At 42.5% G+C, this 17260-nt stretch overlaps 1 protein-coding gene and 1 long non-coding RNA gene across 3 annotated transcripts in view; one reads left to right on the top strand and one right to left on the bottom strand.

Moving 5' to 3' along the window:
* Nucleotides 1-14548, bottom strand: part of LOC132382492 (NAD(P) transhydrogenase, mitochondrial-like) — a 77272-nt gene extending 62724 nt beyond the window's left edge. The window contains exons 1-2 of one of the 2 annotated variants that reach the window (XM_059952742.1): nt 14411-14548; nt 10759-10937 (exon numbers count right to left, since the gene is read on the bottom strand). In XM_059952742.1, the coding sequence (XP_059808725.1) occupies nt 10759-10897 (139 nt within the window). In that variant the 5' untranslated portion in view covers nt 10898-10937; nt 14411-14548. Of the gene's footprint in view, nt 1-10758; nt 10938-13405; nt 13558-14410 lie in introns of those variants that run through there. The other variant, XM_059952741.1, reaches the window with a different exon arrangement.
* LOC132382493 (uncharacterized) overlaps nt 14527-17260 on the top strand; it is a 29190-nt gene continuing 26456 nt past the window's right edge. The window contains exon 1 of the long non-coding RNA XR_009508351.1: nt 14527-14651. This is a non-coding gene — a long non-coding RNA (uncharacterized LOC132382493). The remainder of the gene's footprint in view (nt 14652-17260) is intronic.

Below are 17260 nucleotides of genomic sequence, written 5' to 3' on the forward strand. Positions count from 1 at the left end.
GCTGGCCAGACTGAGGAAAAGAATCTTGGGTAAAATGACACCAAACCTCTGTGTCACAACAGCAACATAACCCTACCGCTAAACACCTTATGATTAAAAAGTCTTGGCACTGAGGGAAGGTGAGGTGCAGGAGATAGGGACACAGACTACATGCAATCACAAATGGCTTCCAGCCTCAATGGGTTAGAAGTTCCTAGCAAAATATTAACAGCATCTCTGGTCAGCGTGTACTACATCAGGACCGGACTCAAGAGAAGAATTCTCTAATTTCAGAGGAATAAAGAGTAAGTTAAAATGCCAACACTTCACAATGAGAAGTTGAAGAACTGTGTGAAACTGTTAATAGCAGATCACAGGAAGAAATAAAGGGCATTGATCCTTTGGGAGATGACAGCTTAATATTCACTGATGGGGTCAGAGTCCTGGAGGAGGCAGATCCATTGTCATGTTTGGCATTCAGCCTCCAATTTTTGTTTTATGTGTTCATTCTTCATCATAGCATTTGCTGCTCAATCCTAAAGCTCTCTCCCTGCCCCACTCGCTTTACACCTAAAACTGTGGGGCTAAGCACAGCTCCAATGCCATATCCAAGTTTGCCGATAACACCACGGTTATGCCAAAATCATATTTGGCTAGGTGGTTGCCATAACAACAACCTCTCACTCAACGTCAGCAATGAACTGATAAAAGACTTCAGGAGAGGGAAACCAGAGATCCACGAGACAGCAAACAAGTGCAATTGTGAGGAAGCATGGCAGTGCCTCTGCTTCCTTAGGAGTTTGCAGAGCTTCAGCGTATCATCTAAAACTCTGACAAACTTCTATGGCTGTGTAGTGGAGAGAGTATTGACTGGCTATGTCGCAGCCTGGTATGGAAACACCAATGCTATTGAATGGAAAATCCTACCAAAAGTAGTTGATTCAGCCCAGTACATCACAGTAAAGGCCTCACAACCATTGAGCACATCTACATGAAATGCTGTCACAGGAAAGCAGCATCCATCAGCAGAGATCCCCACCACTCGAGTCATGCTCTCATCTCACTACTGCCATCAGGTAGACAGTACAAGGGCCTCAGGAATAACACTGCCAGGTCCAAGAACAGTTACTACCCTACAACCATCAGACTCTTGAATAAAAAGGGGAGAGCTACACTCAAATTCACTTATCCCATCACTGAAATGTTCTCTCAACCAATGACTTCACTTCAAGGACTCTAACTCATCATCTCGTTACATTTTGATGTTTATTTATATTTGCATTTGCAGAGTTTGGTGTCTTCTGCACTCTGGTTGACCTCTCATTGATCCTGTTATGGATACTATTCTACAGATCTGTTGAGTATGCCCACATGAAAATGAAACTCGAGGTTGAATATGGTGACATATTTGTACTTTGATAATAAAATTTACTTTGAATTTCAGAAGATTTTTATGTAAAACAAATGCTAAACTTCTAGTACCTTGGTCACCTCAGTAAATTGCTGTTGTCCGTCTGAAGAAGTTACTAACTCAATACTTAGACTGAGTGGAGAGAATAAACGCTTTGGGTCCCAACTAGACAGGCTGCTTTCCTGGGACAATGTTGAACTGAGTGCAGTTGGAACTGCACTCATCCGGATAAGTGATATTTTATCACTAACCTGACTTTTGCCTTTTACTTGGTGGAAAGCATCTTGTGTGTTAAGAAGTGAGTCATCCCAACAGCTTCCACTCCTTTCTTGTTCCTGCAGTGTTTATATGGTTGGGTCAATTGAGCATCTGTTCCAAGGTGACCCACAAGATGTTGCAAGTAGACCCTCGCCCATGCTAGTTCCATGGTCAAGCAATCTCTTACCTGGCTGCCTGGTCGCACTCTACTACTTACCACTGCAAGCCCATGTCTGAATGTTATCATGGGCTCACTGTTACAGGTAGGGATTGTGTTACATGGTGAGTAGCTGCATAATGCAATCATCTGTGAACATCCCCACTTCTGACTTTACAATGGAAATAAGGTCATTGACAAATCAGATAGAAGTGACTAGATCCCAGAACACCATTCCAAGTGATGTCCTAGGGCTGAAATGATTGCGTTCCAATAACAACAACAATTTGACACTGGGTAAAGTACAACTCCACTGATCTTTGTCTTACCTGGGCACTTTTGACAGCACACTCAACCAAATGCTGGTCTTCTTGTTGAGGACAGTTAGCCCCAACTTGCCCTGAAATTCAGTTCTGGTCTACACCTGTTCCAAAGCTATGATGAAATCTGGAGACTAACAGCTCTGGTGAAACACAAACCAGGCACGAGAAAGCCCATTTGTGAGGAAGAGCTACTTCATAGCCTACCGATGACATCACCCAACACAGCTCCTTTGATTCAGTACAACCTGAATGAAGATTGACTTGCTGGATTCAATCTGCCCTGTGTCTGGTGAATGGGATATACTGTGCTGTGCAAAAGTTTTGGGCACATCTTAAAAAAAAAATTATAAGGTGAAGATGGTTTCAAAAATAATGTTTGAAAAAATTTCTAAGTATCAAACATTATGTAAAGAGCAGTAAACAGTAAAAAGCTAAATCAAATCAATATTTGGTGTGACCACCTTTTGTGTACGTACGTATACACTCACACTCACACACACACACACACACACACACACTCACACTCTTCCAGTATTTGGTGCACGTCCTTTGATCCAACAAGACCACTTCAACTGTGAAACATCCATTCACATGAGTTCCATTTTATTCTCCTCACACTCACCTCAACTCTCCCCAGGTAATTTACAGTGACTGGGAAACTCACAGCCTACACGCTGTTGGGATGAGGAAGGAAGCCGGAGCACTCGCAGGAAACCCATGCAATGTCAGGGAGACTGCGCAGAGGTAACACCAGAGGACAGGATTGAATTTGAATTGTTGGAAGTGTGAAGCAGCAGCTACCGTGTCACTCCACTCAGTGCTTGCATTCATATTTACATGTACATTTACATTTACATATTTACACCATAAATGAAGATCAGGATGTTCTTGGGGATCTCTTCCTTCCCACTACTACCCACTCTTTCTGTTCAAATCCCCATTCCTATTCGCAAATAAATGTGGTGGAATTCCAGAGCTGTCATCCCCAACTACTGCAGCTTTGCTACTTGACGGCATTTCGCGGAGTGCCTGAACCCACTGCTGGCTACGCCCTACTACACTCCTCCGTACCCTTGGCTTGACAATACCGCATGAAGAAACAGATGGTGCTGACTTTACCAATGACTGCTGCTGTCATTGACTGTCCGTAGCATTCACAGATCTGGTCTGAATAGCCAGATCTGTTCTAAACCTTTCCCATTTAACACAGTGATATTTCCAACACTAATGGAAGTATGAAAGTGAGATTTCATCTCAACAAACACCAGCTTCTACCAATGATATTTACTGACAGCAGGATTTGTAATAGATTGGCTGGTGCTGATGAACTCAAGTATGTTTGTCCCTCATGTTGGCAGACACATTACCTGCTGTCGAACCAGACTAATGGCTGAGTTGGCCAGCCATTTGTGCTCATTAGGCTACAGGGTTGCAGGACCAGAAATGATATTGGTATACTATTGTCACATGTACCAAGTTACAGTGAACAGGTTCTCTTGCATACTGTTTGTAATTATTACACAGTGCACTGAGACAGAATAAGGTAAAACAGTAAAAAGCAGAATGAAGTGTAAAAGTTACTGAAAAGTGTAGTGCAGTTAAACAATAACATACAAGGTCATAGCAAGGTCTTATCATACAAGAGGTCTGTTCAAGAGACTGGTATCAATGCATAGAAGTGTCCTTGAGCTTGGTGGTATATACTTTCAGACTTGGGTATTTTCTGTCCGATGGAAGAGGGGAGAAAAGAGAATGCCCATGATGTGTGGGTTCTTAGATTATTCTGGCTGCTTTACTGAGGCAGTGAGAAATATAGACAGAGTCAATGGAAGGAAGGCTGGTTCTCGTGACATGCAGAGATGTGTCCACAATGCTTTGTAGTTTCTTGTGGTCAAATGCAGAGCAGCTGCTGACCCAAGTCATTACGTATCAATAACAATTGGTTAAGGATTGACGGGGATATGCCAAACTTCTTTAGCCTCCTGAGGAATTAAAAGTGTTGGTGAGCTTCCTTGGCTGTGGTATCAACACATTTGAACGAGGACAGGGTGGTAATGTTCACAACTAAGAACCTGAAGCTCTCAATCTCAACACCATTAATGGAGTAGTGAAGTTACTGTAATTTTGAAGTCATTAGACTGGCAGCTGGAATCCCAGATCACTAATCCAGAGGCAAGTTTAAAATCGCAAACTAGAAGCTAGGCAATTTAAATTCAAGTAATTAAACATCTAGGATTTTTTTTCTTTTCCACAAAGCTACCAGAGCACTGTGAAAACCTATCTGGTTCATTAAGGTTCTTCAGTAGGGCAGTGAGGGTTGAACAAAACCTGCTGTCCTCAGCTGCTCTAAACTTTGTGACTCCAGGACCACTCGGGAGTTGTTTGAAGTAAGTGAGAGAAACTGCTAACCAAACCACTATGCCACCACTACCTGCCACAGGTTGGAGATTCACTTGCAAAGGAGCAAGAACTCAGCTCTTGACAGAACAGGAGCTCCGGGGAGAAAAGAGAAAGAGGATTGATCCAATAGCGAAAAAAAACCAGCTCAGCATCATAGAGAGAGCTTGAAATTCAGGGAGACAAGGATGTTAAAGAACGGTTTGGTCAGAGGTCAAAGGGAAAACATTGAAGGAAATGAAGCAAGTATCAGTAACACTTCCCAAACCCCCTCAACAAAAAGGACAAAGGCTGTAAGTACGTGGGGATACAATTAATCCAGTTTCCCTCTAACCAACACACACTATCCCAACCTGCATTAACACCACTGTTGCTCCAGTTGGGTCATGGAAGTACCTAACCAACAATATGTGAGAATATCTTCCATGAGCAAGACTGTAATGGGATACTGCCACTTTGCAATGGCATTAGCAAGATACAATAAATGTCAGTCATGCTATATCTCCTCCTGGTTCCAGAGAATAGAAACTTAAACTTAAGTATTTATTGACAGCCAGCACACATCAGGAAAACCTAAACACAACAGGCTGGCCTGCTAATCCATTGAAAACGGTCTAATTTCTGATAGGACTCCAGACCTTAGTTTACCCATTTGACAAGATGATTAGATTAACTTTATTTGTCACATGTACATCAAAAGCTACAGTGAAATGTGTCATTTACATCAACGACCAACAGACACAAAGGATTATGCTGGGGTCAGCCTGCAAGTGTGGCCACTCTTCCAGCATCAACGTGATATGCCCAAACTCACTAACCCCAACCGTACATCTTTGGAATATGGGACCCAGAGGAAACCCAGCTGCTCAAGGGGTGAGCTCCTTACAGACAGTGACGGGTATCAAACCCTGACTGGTGGTTGCTGGCACCTTAAAGTGATTGTGGATAGTCAGAGGCTTTTTCTTCAGGGCTGAGGTGTTTGTCACAAGAGGACACAGGTTTAGGGTGCTGTGGAGTAGGCACGGAGGAGATGTCAGGGGTAAGTTTTTTTTTAAAACACAGAGTGTGTGGAATGGGCTGCCAGCAACGGTGGTGGAGGCAGATACGATAGGGTCTTTTAAAAGACTTCTGTAGGTACATAGAGCTTAGAAAAATAGAGGGCTATGGGTAAGCCTAGTAATTTCCAAGGTCGGGACGTTCGGCACAACTTTGTGGGCCGAAGGGCCTGATTGTGCTGTAGGTTTTCTATGTTTCTACATGCCGACCCTGAGTTGACATTAGCTGTCCTAAATGATGTGCTACTTTCCGAGTTCCCTGGAGCAGGGAACAAAGTTCTGAAAAACTGGATCAGCTTTGCTCCCACTTGCACACAGAAAATTAACACAATGGAGACCCAAGCACTTAAAAAAATTAACACAGTATAATACCAGAAAACTTTATTTCTCCTGTTTATAAGCAGATTACATTGTCTTAGATCAGGGGTTCCCAATCTTTTTTTATGCCATGGACCCCTATAATTAACAGAGGGGTCCTGGTTCATTGAACTACATTTAAGTGCTCAGACATCCTCCATCTGTTAGTGATGCTTTCGTTTCGGAGAAATAATACTGTACTGCGTGCCTCCTGATTGCTTCCAATCCAATTTGCTGCATTAATTGACCTGTTAATATTCTAAGCTTAGGAACTGATTCCCTAAACCTGTCTATCTTTTTTCCCCTCCATTAAGGAGCTGCTTAAAGAGCAACATATGCTTGGTCAAAGAGATTTTATTCTAAGCCGCCTGAGAGAGCAAATACAATGGTAGCAAATCATACCAGATCAGTTAGAATCATATCCTCAAAGGTTATGAAGAGACTGCATATTGCCTCGACTGGAATAGAGAGCTCACCCCGGTCATGGTGACACCATTGCAATCTGACCAGCTATTTGCAAGCTTGGCCCTACACAGGCTCAGCCTCAAGCACCTCACAAATACGACAGATTCTGATGCTTTCTACATTCTCTCCTCATTCACCTCACCACTGACACTCCTCATCCACTCAAGCTTCTAGCTGTCACACTCTGGAAGTGCCTCCCTACACATCTCTCAGTGAAATAAATTTCTTTGATGACATTTTTGCTTCCACTTGTCATCCCTTCTTTCTAAATTAGCATCCAATTGTTGTCTGATCATCCCCTTTTGAAGTACTAGGTGATATTTATTTATAAAAACATCACTCTGTAAATAAAACACTTGGAAGTACAGAAATTAAGATCACATCCATTTTGGAATGGATAAAACTTACAGGTTCCCATGTGGATGTTTGTGCTTCTGTTGCTGCCCCCAAAATTATGTTCTTTATTCTCTGGACACCAGTGTCAAGGACAATGTCTTGCCCTTCAGAAAGTGGTGAAACACCTCCGTGATTCACTACTGCACTCCATTACACGGAGTTGCACACACAGTGAAGGCTATGGTCACATTGGGCCAAGTGCATTATAAGAGGTCCCCTGAAAAGCGGGTGTCAGTGACACTATTGCATTTTGTGACCGTGCAGCTTTTCAATTCCTGCTGACCTTCTACGAAAATGTATTTTCTAAACCTAAATTTAAACTCTCAATCTGCACAATGTAATGTAAGCTTTCATTGTTAGTGCTGTTAATTTAGGCCTCCAGATGACTAGATCACTGTAATCTGGCATCCTTAAAACACCACCATGCCCAACAATCCATGGCAGCTGATGGGTAAATCCTGGGTGACCCTGTGTAACATGATCATCATATGGCAACCCAGTTATTTTATCAATTACCATAATGAGAGTTGAACTTTCAACTTCTGTCTGGTTAGCCCTGTAGCATAAAATTATAAAAGCTAATTGTCTTTCAAAATGGATTGAGTATTTTATATTGCATTATACTAAACTGATCTTTTATTATTGGACTTCCAACTAGATAGTTACAAGTTCAAATTCCATTCTCAATAATAACATGCCAAGGCTGTCAGACGGCATCAGATCATGCTAAACAGAATAGAATAAACCACCGACAAAGAGAAGATCCCTTCAGGTAGGGGTCTCAATTCTGATAAAGTAAATCTATGATAAACCTGCACACTCGAAATTTAACAAATTTAACTGACTTTTAAATGGAATATACTTGTTTTTTTTTATTGAAAAAAGTATGTTAGGCAGTGCTATAACAAATTTCTCACTGACCCCAGTAAGATGAAAGGGAACTGGTACTCCAGCAAGTTGAAAGGGAACATAGCAAACTCACCTGGTGAGCAAGATGTGAAGGTATTAGGGTGATCCGATGAAAGATGATTGGAGTTTTACTGTTTTAGAATCCCGCAAGTTGGATACCATGCTTATTCTTGCTACTCTTAACCATCATACTCAATCACTCCTTACCCATCCCTTGGACTGTGAGCACAGAAACCCACTGTCCTCCAGCAGCTACTTATTCTACTTGACCTCAAACTCCAATTATTAGCCTATTCTTGTGGGCCACCTCTCTCCCCAGACCCAGCCTTGGCCAAGCATTTCTTGGTTACAATTGATATTTTAAGGACTATCATGGGAGGAGTGGGGGGGGGTAGTTTCATTGGACTTCCTAACATCATTCTGAAACCACAACCCAAATTGAAATAATGCTTACTTCAAATTGTCACCAAGAGGAAACAAAAGGAACGGGAGAAATATCTTAGCACAGGATCATGATGCCATCAACTGTTTTTAGAAAGGACAAGTGATTTAATACTAAATGCAGAAGTTTCAGGGTGAAGGGCATAAATTAGATCCTTCAACATTGGCTCAGGTAAACCAAGCATTATCTTTAGATACCATAAACGTCCAAATTCTAAAGAATTAATTGAGGGAAAAAATGACTCCAGCAAAAAGCTAACATAGACATTAGTGGGGGAAGGATCCTTGTACGTTGTAAACTTTCAGAGCTTGACTTTGTCTTTCTTCCATAACCTGAATAGGATAGGCAGCAAAAAAAATAGGTTGCATCTCAGTCTTGTGTAATTTGAAAGTGACTCTAGATACTGAAGCACAGTGTGCTTAGCCCACTGCTCTACTCTCTATATACAAATGACTGTGTGGCTAGGCATAGCTCAAATACCATCTATAAATTTCCTGATGATACAACCATTGTTGGTAGAATCTCAGGTGGTGACAAGAGGGCGTAGAGGAGTGAGATATGCTAACTAGCGGAATGGTGCTGCAGCAACAACCTGGCACTCAACATGAGTAGGCGAAAGAGTTGATTGTGGATTTCAGGAAGGGTAAGATGAAGGAGCACATACCAAGCCTCATAGAGGAATCAGAAGTGGAGAGGGTGAGCAGTTTCAAGTTCCTGGGTGTCAAGATCTCTGAGGATCTAACCTGGTCCCAACATATCAAAGTAGTTATAAAGAAGGCAAGACAGTGGCTCTACTTCATTAGGAGTTTGAAGAGATTTGGCATGTCAACAAATATACTCAAAAACTTCAAACCGCAGAGAGCATTCTGAGAGGCTGTATCACTGCCTGGGTCAGAGGGGCTACTGCACAAGTCCGAAAGGAGCTGCAGAGGATTATAAGTCTAGTCAGCTCCATCTTGAGCACTAGCCTACAAAGTACCCAGAACACCTTCAGGAAGTGGTGTCTCAGAAAGGCAGCGTCCATTATTAAGGACCTCCAGCACCCAACGCATGCCCTTTTCTCACTGTTACCATCAGGCAGGGGGTACAGAAGCCTGAAGGCACACACTCAGTGATTTAGGAACAGCTTCTTCCCCTCTGCCATTTGATTCCTAAAGGGGCATTGAACCCTCGGACACTAACTCACTTTTTTTTTAATATACAGTATTTGTCTTTTTGCACATTTTAATCCATTCAATATATGTATACTGTACTTTATTTATTATTTTTATTTTGTTTATTTTTTTTCTCTCCTATATTATGTATTGTATTGAACTGCTAAGTTAACAAATTTCACATCACATGCTGGTGATAATAAACCTAATTCAGATTCTGATTCTAATACTATGAGCTTCATGTGTAGTACTCAGCACTCCCCATTTACTGCTCAGCCTCAGATGCTGGTTTCACATATCATTACTTTATGGACAGGGTGCTGACTCAAGTGCCAATTAATGTAAACAGCTGCTGGGATCCCTGCCTAATACAGGGCTGGGAAAGACTGAGCAGTTAATGCCAGTGCCTCTACAGTTATCTTAACTAGTACAGCTTGTCCTAGGTAGGACATGCTCTCTTCTCAATGCTACCATCAGGAAGGAGGTACATAAGCCCGAAGGCACACACTCAACAATTCAGTGACAGCTTCTTCCCCTCTGCCATCTGATTTCTGAATGGACATTAAACCCATGAACACTACCTCACTATTTTTTTTAATTTCTATTTTTTGCACTACACATTTCATAAATATATATATATATAAATTAAAAGTTAACATATTTCATGACATATGATGCCAGGGTTATTAAACCTAATTCTGATTCTGTTGCTAAATAAAAGCAACCCGAAGGTGGGAAGCAAGTTTACTAGAGCTAAACTGAAGTAACCTTTATTTAGCTTTTTCTAAAATATGGATTATATTTTATTCACTCTTGGAAAACAACTTCAAAGTAAAGCTCAGTTCCCAGTTAAGTTAGTATTGCAGCAACTGAACATGATTACCCTTCTCTTTAACCTTCGGACTATCCACCTGAAATAGTTTGGCAGATACAGAGCTCTATGATTTTCAGAACATGAACAAACAGTACTGACTGGAATTTGGACAGACACCACAGTGCTTACAGGACTACAAGCAATCAAGGCTTTGATAATAAGAGCATTCACATGCTTGTAAGCAACCCACCTCTTCTGAAAGCAAGATAAGTTACAAGTGCAAGTGCAGATTCAGATTCATCGCATGCACATGGCAACCTACAGTGAAATGTGTCATTTGCGTTTGCAACCAACACACCCAAGGATGTGCTGGGGGCAGTCCGCAAGTGTCACCACACACTCCACTGGCAACGTAGCAACCCCTCAGCGTTCAGCAGAGCAACACAGAACACAACAAAACATACCAAGCAGCAAAGCAACAGCAACACAAAACCCATTCCAGCATCCCATCCCACACGCACACAAAGTCCTCCAAACCCAGGACAGGCCAACTTCGGCACACAACCTCCAGTGGACTCGTGAATTCACAAAAACTGGGCCCCAGCTTCCCCTCGCGGAGTTGAAAGTAAAAACATCTTTACCTTTAACTGCTTGCTGGTTCCACAACACTCGGTAAGTCTTAAAGTAACGTTTACACGCTGCACGCTTAACAGTTACAGCTGGTCCGTTCTGCAGTAATGGTAAAGAGCAGCACATCGCACCACGGAATAAATTCGCCATGATGAACTGTGAGCCAGGGACGGTGTTACTTCAAGCCACCCTGAAGACATATTGCAGAAAAAAAAAGTCGTAAGAGACAGCTTTTCCTTAAAAGTTAACCACAAATAAGTAATCACAAACATGAGAAAGTCTGCAGATGTGGAAATCCAGAGCAACACCTACAAAATGCTGGAGGAACTCTGCAAATCAGGCAGCATCAATGGAAATGAATAAGTCAGTCAACACTTCAGGCCGAGAAGGGTCTTGTCCCAAAACGTCGACTGCCTTATTAATTTCCATAGATACTGCCTGATCTGCTGAGTTCCTCCAGCATTATGTGTACAATAAATAGTCATGACATTGCATTGCACACCCTGTCATAAACCTGTTAAAGCACCATTTGATTACATGCAAAATTGCTTATTTTAGCTAATATGAGCAAAAGGAATGCTGACAAATTTTACAGTCATGGCTTGCATCAAGTCTTGGCTATTCTTCTCAATTAAAAGATTTACGGAATGAACACGTTAATGCTATTTTCAATGGGACCACAGGATCCACGTATCCTTTCAGCTGTGTTTCGCTCTGATGTTGCAGAATCTGTCAATGAAGTCATTATTGAGTTTATCCACACATGCAAAAACATGATTGAAGTGCTCATAAGAGTGATTCTGATCCAAATGCAATAAATTAGTACCCAACACTCGGTTTAAAAGGGAAAATTTACCCTGATCAATTGCAAGGCTGACTCTGTAACAAATGACATGCTGAGACAAGTGAATTTGGAAGATAAGAGTTCTAAGAGCAAGTGAATGGACCCTGGACATACAATAAAAATTATGGTTTAATGACCTGACTACATTTCATTTGCTAACAAAGTGAACTTATCTCTCTATATTTCTGAAACAAACTTCCAATGTATTTTTAATACAGATAGCTGGTGCCTTTTGTTGGTATTATTTCCAAATACATGTAAAACTGGCAATAAAATCACACTCTTTCAGATTGCACCTATAATAATGCTTCACACCCCTTCTATGCTGTCATTTGCACCACAATGTCCAATTTCTGCACTGGCCACATTGTCCTTAATTTGAAGTTGCTTTCCTGTATCTCTCCCATACGTCTAACAATGCAGCAATAATTTCAACTAGAAAATTATACTACTGCCACTTGGATAGATAAATATCTATAATTTTTGTTAGCTTGTTAGTTGATTATACAGGGCAGTAGGGATTTTACAAGATAGTAATACTTTTATCCTGAAGTTTATTCTATGGATTAAAGTTTATCAGTGATTGAGTATTTAAAAAAAGACTAAGAATGTGGCCTGTGAATATACCTTCAATTTGCTATAGAAATATTAATGCACCAAATGGTTTAAGAAAATGATCCAAAATTACTTGGACACATCTACAGACAGGCCAATAAATAAATAGCATACATTCATAAAGTGCTTCATATAACAAGTTGTGAAGAGATGCTGCACAGAAACTGACCTTTGGCCCATTGAGACAATGCTGACTACCCACTTATACTAAGTTTCAAAGTACATTTAATATCAGAGTATCTGCACAGTATACAACCTGAAATTTGTCTTATTTACAGATATCCATGAAATAAAAGAGCCCCACAGAATGATGGAAACTTCAAAACCTACAAGCAGCAGCAAAAAGCATCGCCCGCTCCACTCCCACAGCAGAAGCACCAAAATCACCCCCCCGCCATGCAAACAGCAGAACCACCAAAGAGTCCATTGATCCAAAGTCTATCAAACTACAGCTCACAAACCAGCACTTCAGTATCTCAGATTAGACTCAATCTCTCAGAATAATGCTACATTAATCCCATTTTTTTTATTCACAAACTCCGCCCCCCCCACCCAGATTCAACCACTTATCTATCTATCAGGGGCAATATGCAGTGACCAAATAACTCACCAACTCTTACATCTTTGAAACATGGCATGAAACCAGAGCACCTGTTAGAAACCTATGCAGTTACAGGCAAGAGGTGCAAAAGTGCGCCAATGGTATCTGAAGTCAGAATTGAACTCAGGTCCCTAGTGTTGTGAGGCAGTTGCTCTACCAGCTGCGCTGTCACAATGTGAATAATATAAATGATAATGTGGTACGGAATTTGCCAAGTGTGCAGAACAGGGTATGGTTCTTTCATCTCTGGGACCAGTGTTTGAATGCTGACAAATTTGAAAAAAAAAGCTGACAGCTATAGAGATTTTGTACGATATGAACTTGAGCAGCTTCATTCAAGTTCCTTGAAAGCTCAATGTGATGGATGATGAATTCAGTTTTTTTAAACTTCTTGGAAAACATTAATTTTAAGCACTTGAGGCAAATTGAAAGTGAGAGTTCTTAAAGGGCAAGTTTTGAATTGCTGACATTGTGCATAGTGTTAAATAATTATTTATTTCAATACAAACATTGTGATCAATTCAAAAAGTTTGCTGCCACACAAAAACACAATGCCTGCACAGAGGTTAACTAACCTGAATATTTTCAATCCTCTTACCATGTGTAATTAAAATGTAGGAGACAGCAACAGATTCTGGAAAACTTAAGTAAAGAAAATGCTGCAGATACTCAGCGAATCAGACAGCTTAGGCGGTGAAATAGGTGACACTTCAGTCTGATGACCTTTCATCACAACCCAGTGCAAGTTTTGGACTATGTCATGTCTACCTGCAGTTTAAAGTCAATTTCTTTCTTTGACCATCACCAAAAATAACATCTATCTGGGCCGTGGATTAAGAAATACAGAACAAGGGAATAATTATTTTTAAACAATCCTTCTTCCCAGCATATTGTTTTTTTTCCAATCCATTTTAACTGCATCAATTAATTCCAAACGACACCTTATGGCAAATTGCTTTATCTGTAAAACATGAAAAAAGTGGTTTCATGCAGTAAATGATGAAGTTTGCTTTTGAAACAGTATTATATTGCAGAAGAACACTGCACAATTCAGGTATTGTTCATGAGCTTTTGGAAGGGAGAATCTTATCCCAGCACCCAACGCTAGTGACAGACTCCAAGGTGACCAAATGGTAACGCAAGCTGGAAGGACAGAGAGAAGGGTAAATGTAGAAAAAAAAACAGAAGTGCAAATTTTTGCTCTACGTGTCAAAACAAACATTTTGATCTGCAGTGTCCCCTCTTGGAGAGGTAGTGTTCGCTGAAGAGGCCAGTGTAATACAAAAATGAATGAAAGAATGAAGGGGGCCGCTTTGAAATGAAGCATAGGCCAAAGCCGAACAATGTTGCATTGCAAACAGAATGGAGAGCCAAACAAAACAAACTCCTGTGTGTTAGGGCTAATACAGTGGTGGCAACTGTGCCACAGGGTAAAACTCCTGAATAACCTTCAGGCTGCCTTTGGGATCGATGCCGCCGACCGGGCCCATTGGTTGACACCGGGAGCCGAGCCTGCCCCCACACCAACAGCCCAACTTAGTCCCCCTCCGCCCCGGCCCCGGCCCCGGCCACAGCCACCCCCCCTCTCCGTCACGGCACCGACCTGAGTCCAGGAGCGGGCGCACCGAGCAGAGCCGACCGGCGGGTCCCGGTGCTGCAGCGAGCCGGGACACGGAGGGGGAGCGAAGGAAGAGGGAGGCTGTTTCCTGCCGCAAAGCCTGTGACCTTCACTCACGTCAGACGCCGGTCGCCCGCTTTACTTTCCAAAAATAACCCTCATGTGATTCCGGCGCCAGGAAGAGGGGTTCGAAACTCGATTCCAGCCGAGCTGCTCTGCTGCTGGTGTGAGTACTGGGCGCCCACTACATACACCCCACCTTTACTGAACCTCCCAGTGCACCGGCCGGGACCTGGGTCTGCACTAATATGCGCTACGTAATTTGGACCAGAGTCTGCACGAACCCCAAACACCCGCCCCACATCCACCAAACTGGGACGAGTGTCTATGGGAACAGTTCTACTACTCCTCTACTCCTGGAATAATGTCTGTACTAAAACCCCACCAGCATTGCACCCAGAATCAGAGTCCACCCTGACACACTCATTGCACCCAGAATCAGAGTCCACCCTGACACACTCACTGCACCCAGAATCAGAGTCCACCCTGACACACTCACTGCACCCAGAATCAGAGTCCACCCTGACTGCACTCACTGCACCCAAGGCCAGTGTGTGCATCAAGACCCTCACTGCACCACCTGGACTAAGAGTAGGCATTCACGCACTAATCCTGTCATTGCACCCGGTATCAGTGTTTGCACTAACACACTGCACTCCTACCACCACCAACCTTAGTCTTAGGCACTTACACACAGTGAGGGAGTGTGAGATTTTTGCACAGTACTATAGTAATTTTATGTATTGTGCTGTACTGCTGCCATTAAAAAAACACACAAATTTCTCTAATAATAAACCTGATTCTGATCTGGGTCTCCTGTGGACTGAGAGTGGGAAGGGGCAGGGAGAGGGGAGGGTGCAGGAAACACCAGAGAGACATTCTGTGATAATTAATAAACTAGTTGTTTAGAATCAAATGACCTCACCTGTCATCTCAGGGCTGGGTGGGTCTGCATCCGTGGTACCCCCCCTCCCCCAAGCACTCCTCTGCCACCTGTCCCACATCCCTCTCACTGCATCCCACCCTCGCCATTCTCAATTTTCTTTGCTCCTGGCAGATTTACAATCTGCAAAAATCTTAGGTACCCTATCTATATATATGTGCCTAAGAATTTTTGCACAATGCTGTAGATCAGTTAGAAACTTGGGTGGAGAAATGACAAATGCTGTTCCATCAGGTGAGGTGTTGCATTTTAAAGGTAAGAGGAAGATGTACAGTAAATGGCAGGACCCATTGGGGGCATTAGTGCAGAGGGATCTAGGGCTGCAAGTCCATAGTTCACTGAAAGTGGCAATGCAAGTGGATAGGGTGGTAAAGAAGGGGACAACATACTTGCCTTCATCAGTTGGGCATTGAATAATAACGTTAGGAAATCACATAGCAGCTGTGTAAAACTTTGGTTAGGCCACACTTGGAGTATTGCAAACACGAGGAAATCTGCAGATGCTGGAAATTCAAACAACAACACACACAAAATGCTGGTAGAACACAGCAGTCTAGGCAGCATCTATAGGGAGAAGCGATGTCGACGTTTCGGGCCGAGATCCAACCGAAAGGAAAGATAGTAAGAGATTGTGTGTGATTCTGATCGTCACAATACTGAAAGGACGTTGAGGCTTTGGAGAGAGTGCAAAAAGAAGGGTCACAAGGATGGTGCCTGAATTGCACTGTATTAGTTATAAGGTTTAGCTTTAAAGGTTGGACAAACTTAAATTGTTTTTGCTGGAATGTCAGGGTGAGAGGCAACCTGATAGAAGTATGTAAAGTTATGAGAGGCATAGATGTCTTTTTTTCCCAGGGTAAAAATACACAGAACATAGAAATCTACAGCACATTACAGGCCCCTCGGCCCTCAATGTTGTGCCAACCATGTAACCTACTCTAGAAACTGCCTAGGATTTCCCTCGCACATATCCCTCTATTTTTCTAAGTTCCATGTACCTATCTAAGAGGCTCTTAAAAGACCCTATTGTGTCCACTTCCACCACCACCGCTGGCAATGCATTCCACACACCCACCACTCTCTGTGTGCAAAACTTACCCCTGACTTCCCCTCGGTACCTATTTCTAAGCACCTCAAAACTATGCCCCTTTCTTAATTTACATTATACTCACCTCTGGTGGTTCCTTGAGCTTGTTATAGCCAGGGATGGTAATAGGGACAAGTTCCCTCTACCCATTAAATCTCAAAGTCTAGAGGGTGGGAGGGAGAAAGTTGAAAGGAGAGGTAAGTTTCTTACACAGAATGGTAGGACTGGCAAGAGTGTTAGTAGAAACAGATATAATAGCAATGTTTAATGTGCATTTAGACAGATGTGTGAACAGGCAGGGGTGTAGGGGGATACAGACAATTTGCAAGCACTACACACAAAATGCTGGAGGAACTTACAAGGTCAGGCAGCATCTATGGAAATGGATAAACAGTTGACGTTTTGGGCTGAGACCTTTCTTCAGGACTGGAAAGGAAGGGGGAGGACACCAGAATAAAAAGGTGGGGGGAGGAGAAGGAGGCTAGCTGGAAGGTGATAGTGGAAGCCAGATGGGTGGGAAGGGTTAAGGGCTGGAGAAGAAGGAATCTGACAGGAGAAGAGAGAGTTCTGTAGGAGAAAGAGAAGGAGGAGGGGACCCACGGAGAAGTGAGAGGCAGATGAGAAGAGGTAAAAGACCAAAGTGGGGAGTACAGGAAGATGGGAGGGGGAGGGAGAGACATTTGCAAGCGGATTAGTTAGAATGACATTTTGTTTAGTTCAGACATAGTAAGCCAGAAGGCCTGTT

This window comes from Hypanus sabinus, chromosome 28, assembly GCF_030144855.1.
Source record: "Hypanus sabinus isolate sHypSab1 chromosome 28, sHypSab1.hap1, whole genome shotgun sequence".
NCBI classification, from domain to species: Eukaryota; Metazoa; Chordata; class Chondrichthyes; order Myliobatiformes; family Dasyatidae; genus Hypanus; species Hypanus sabinus.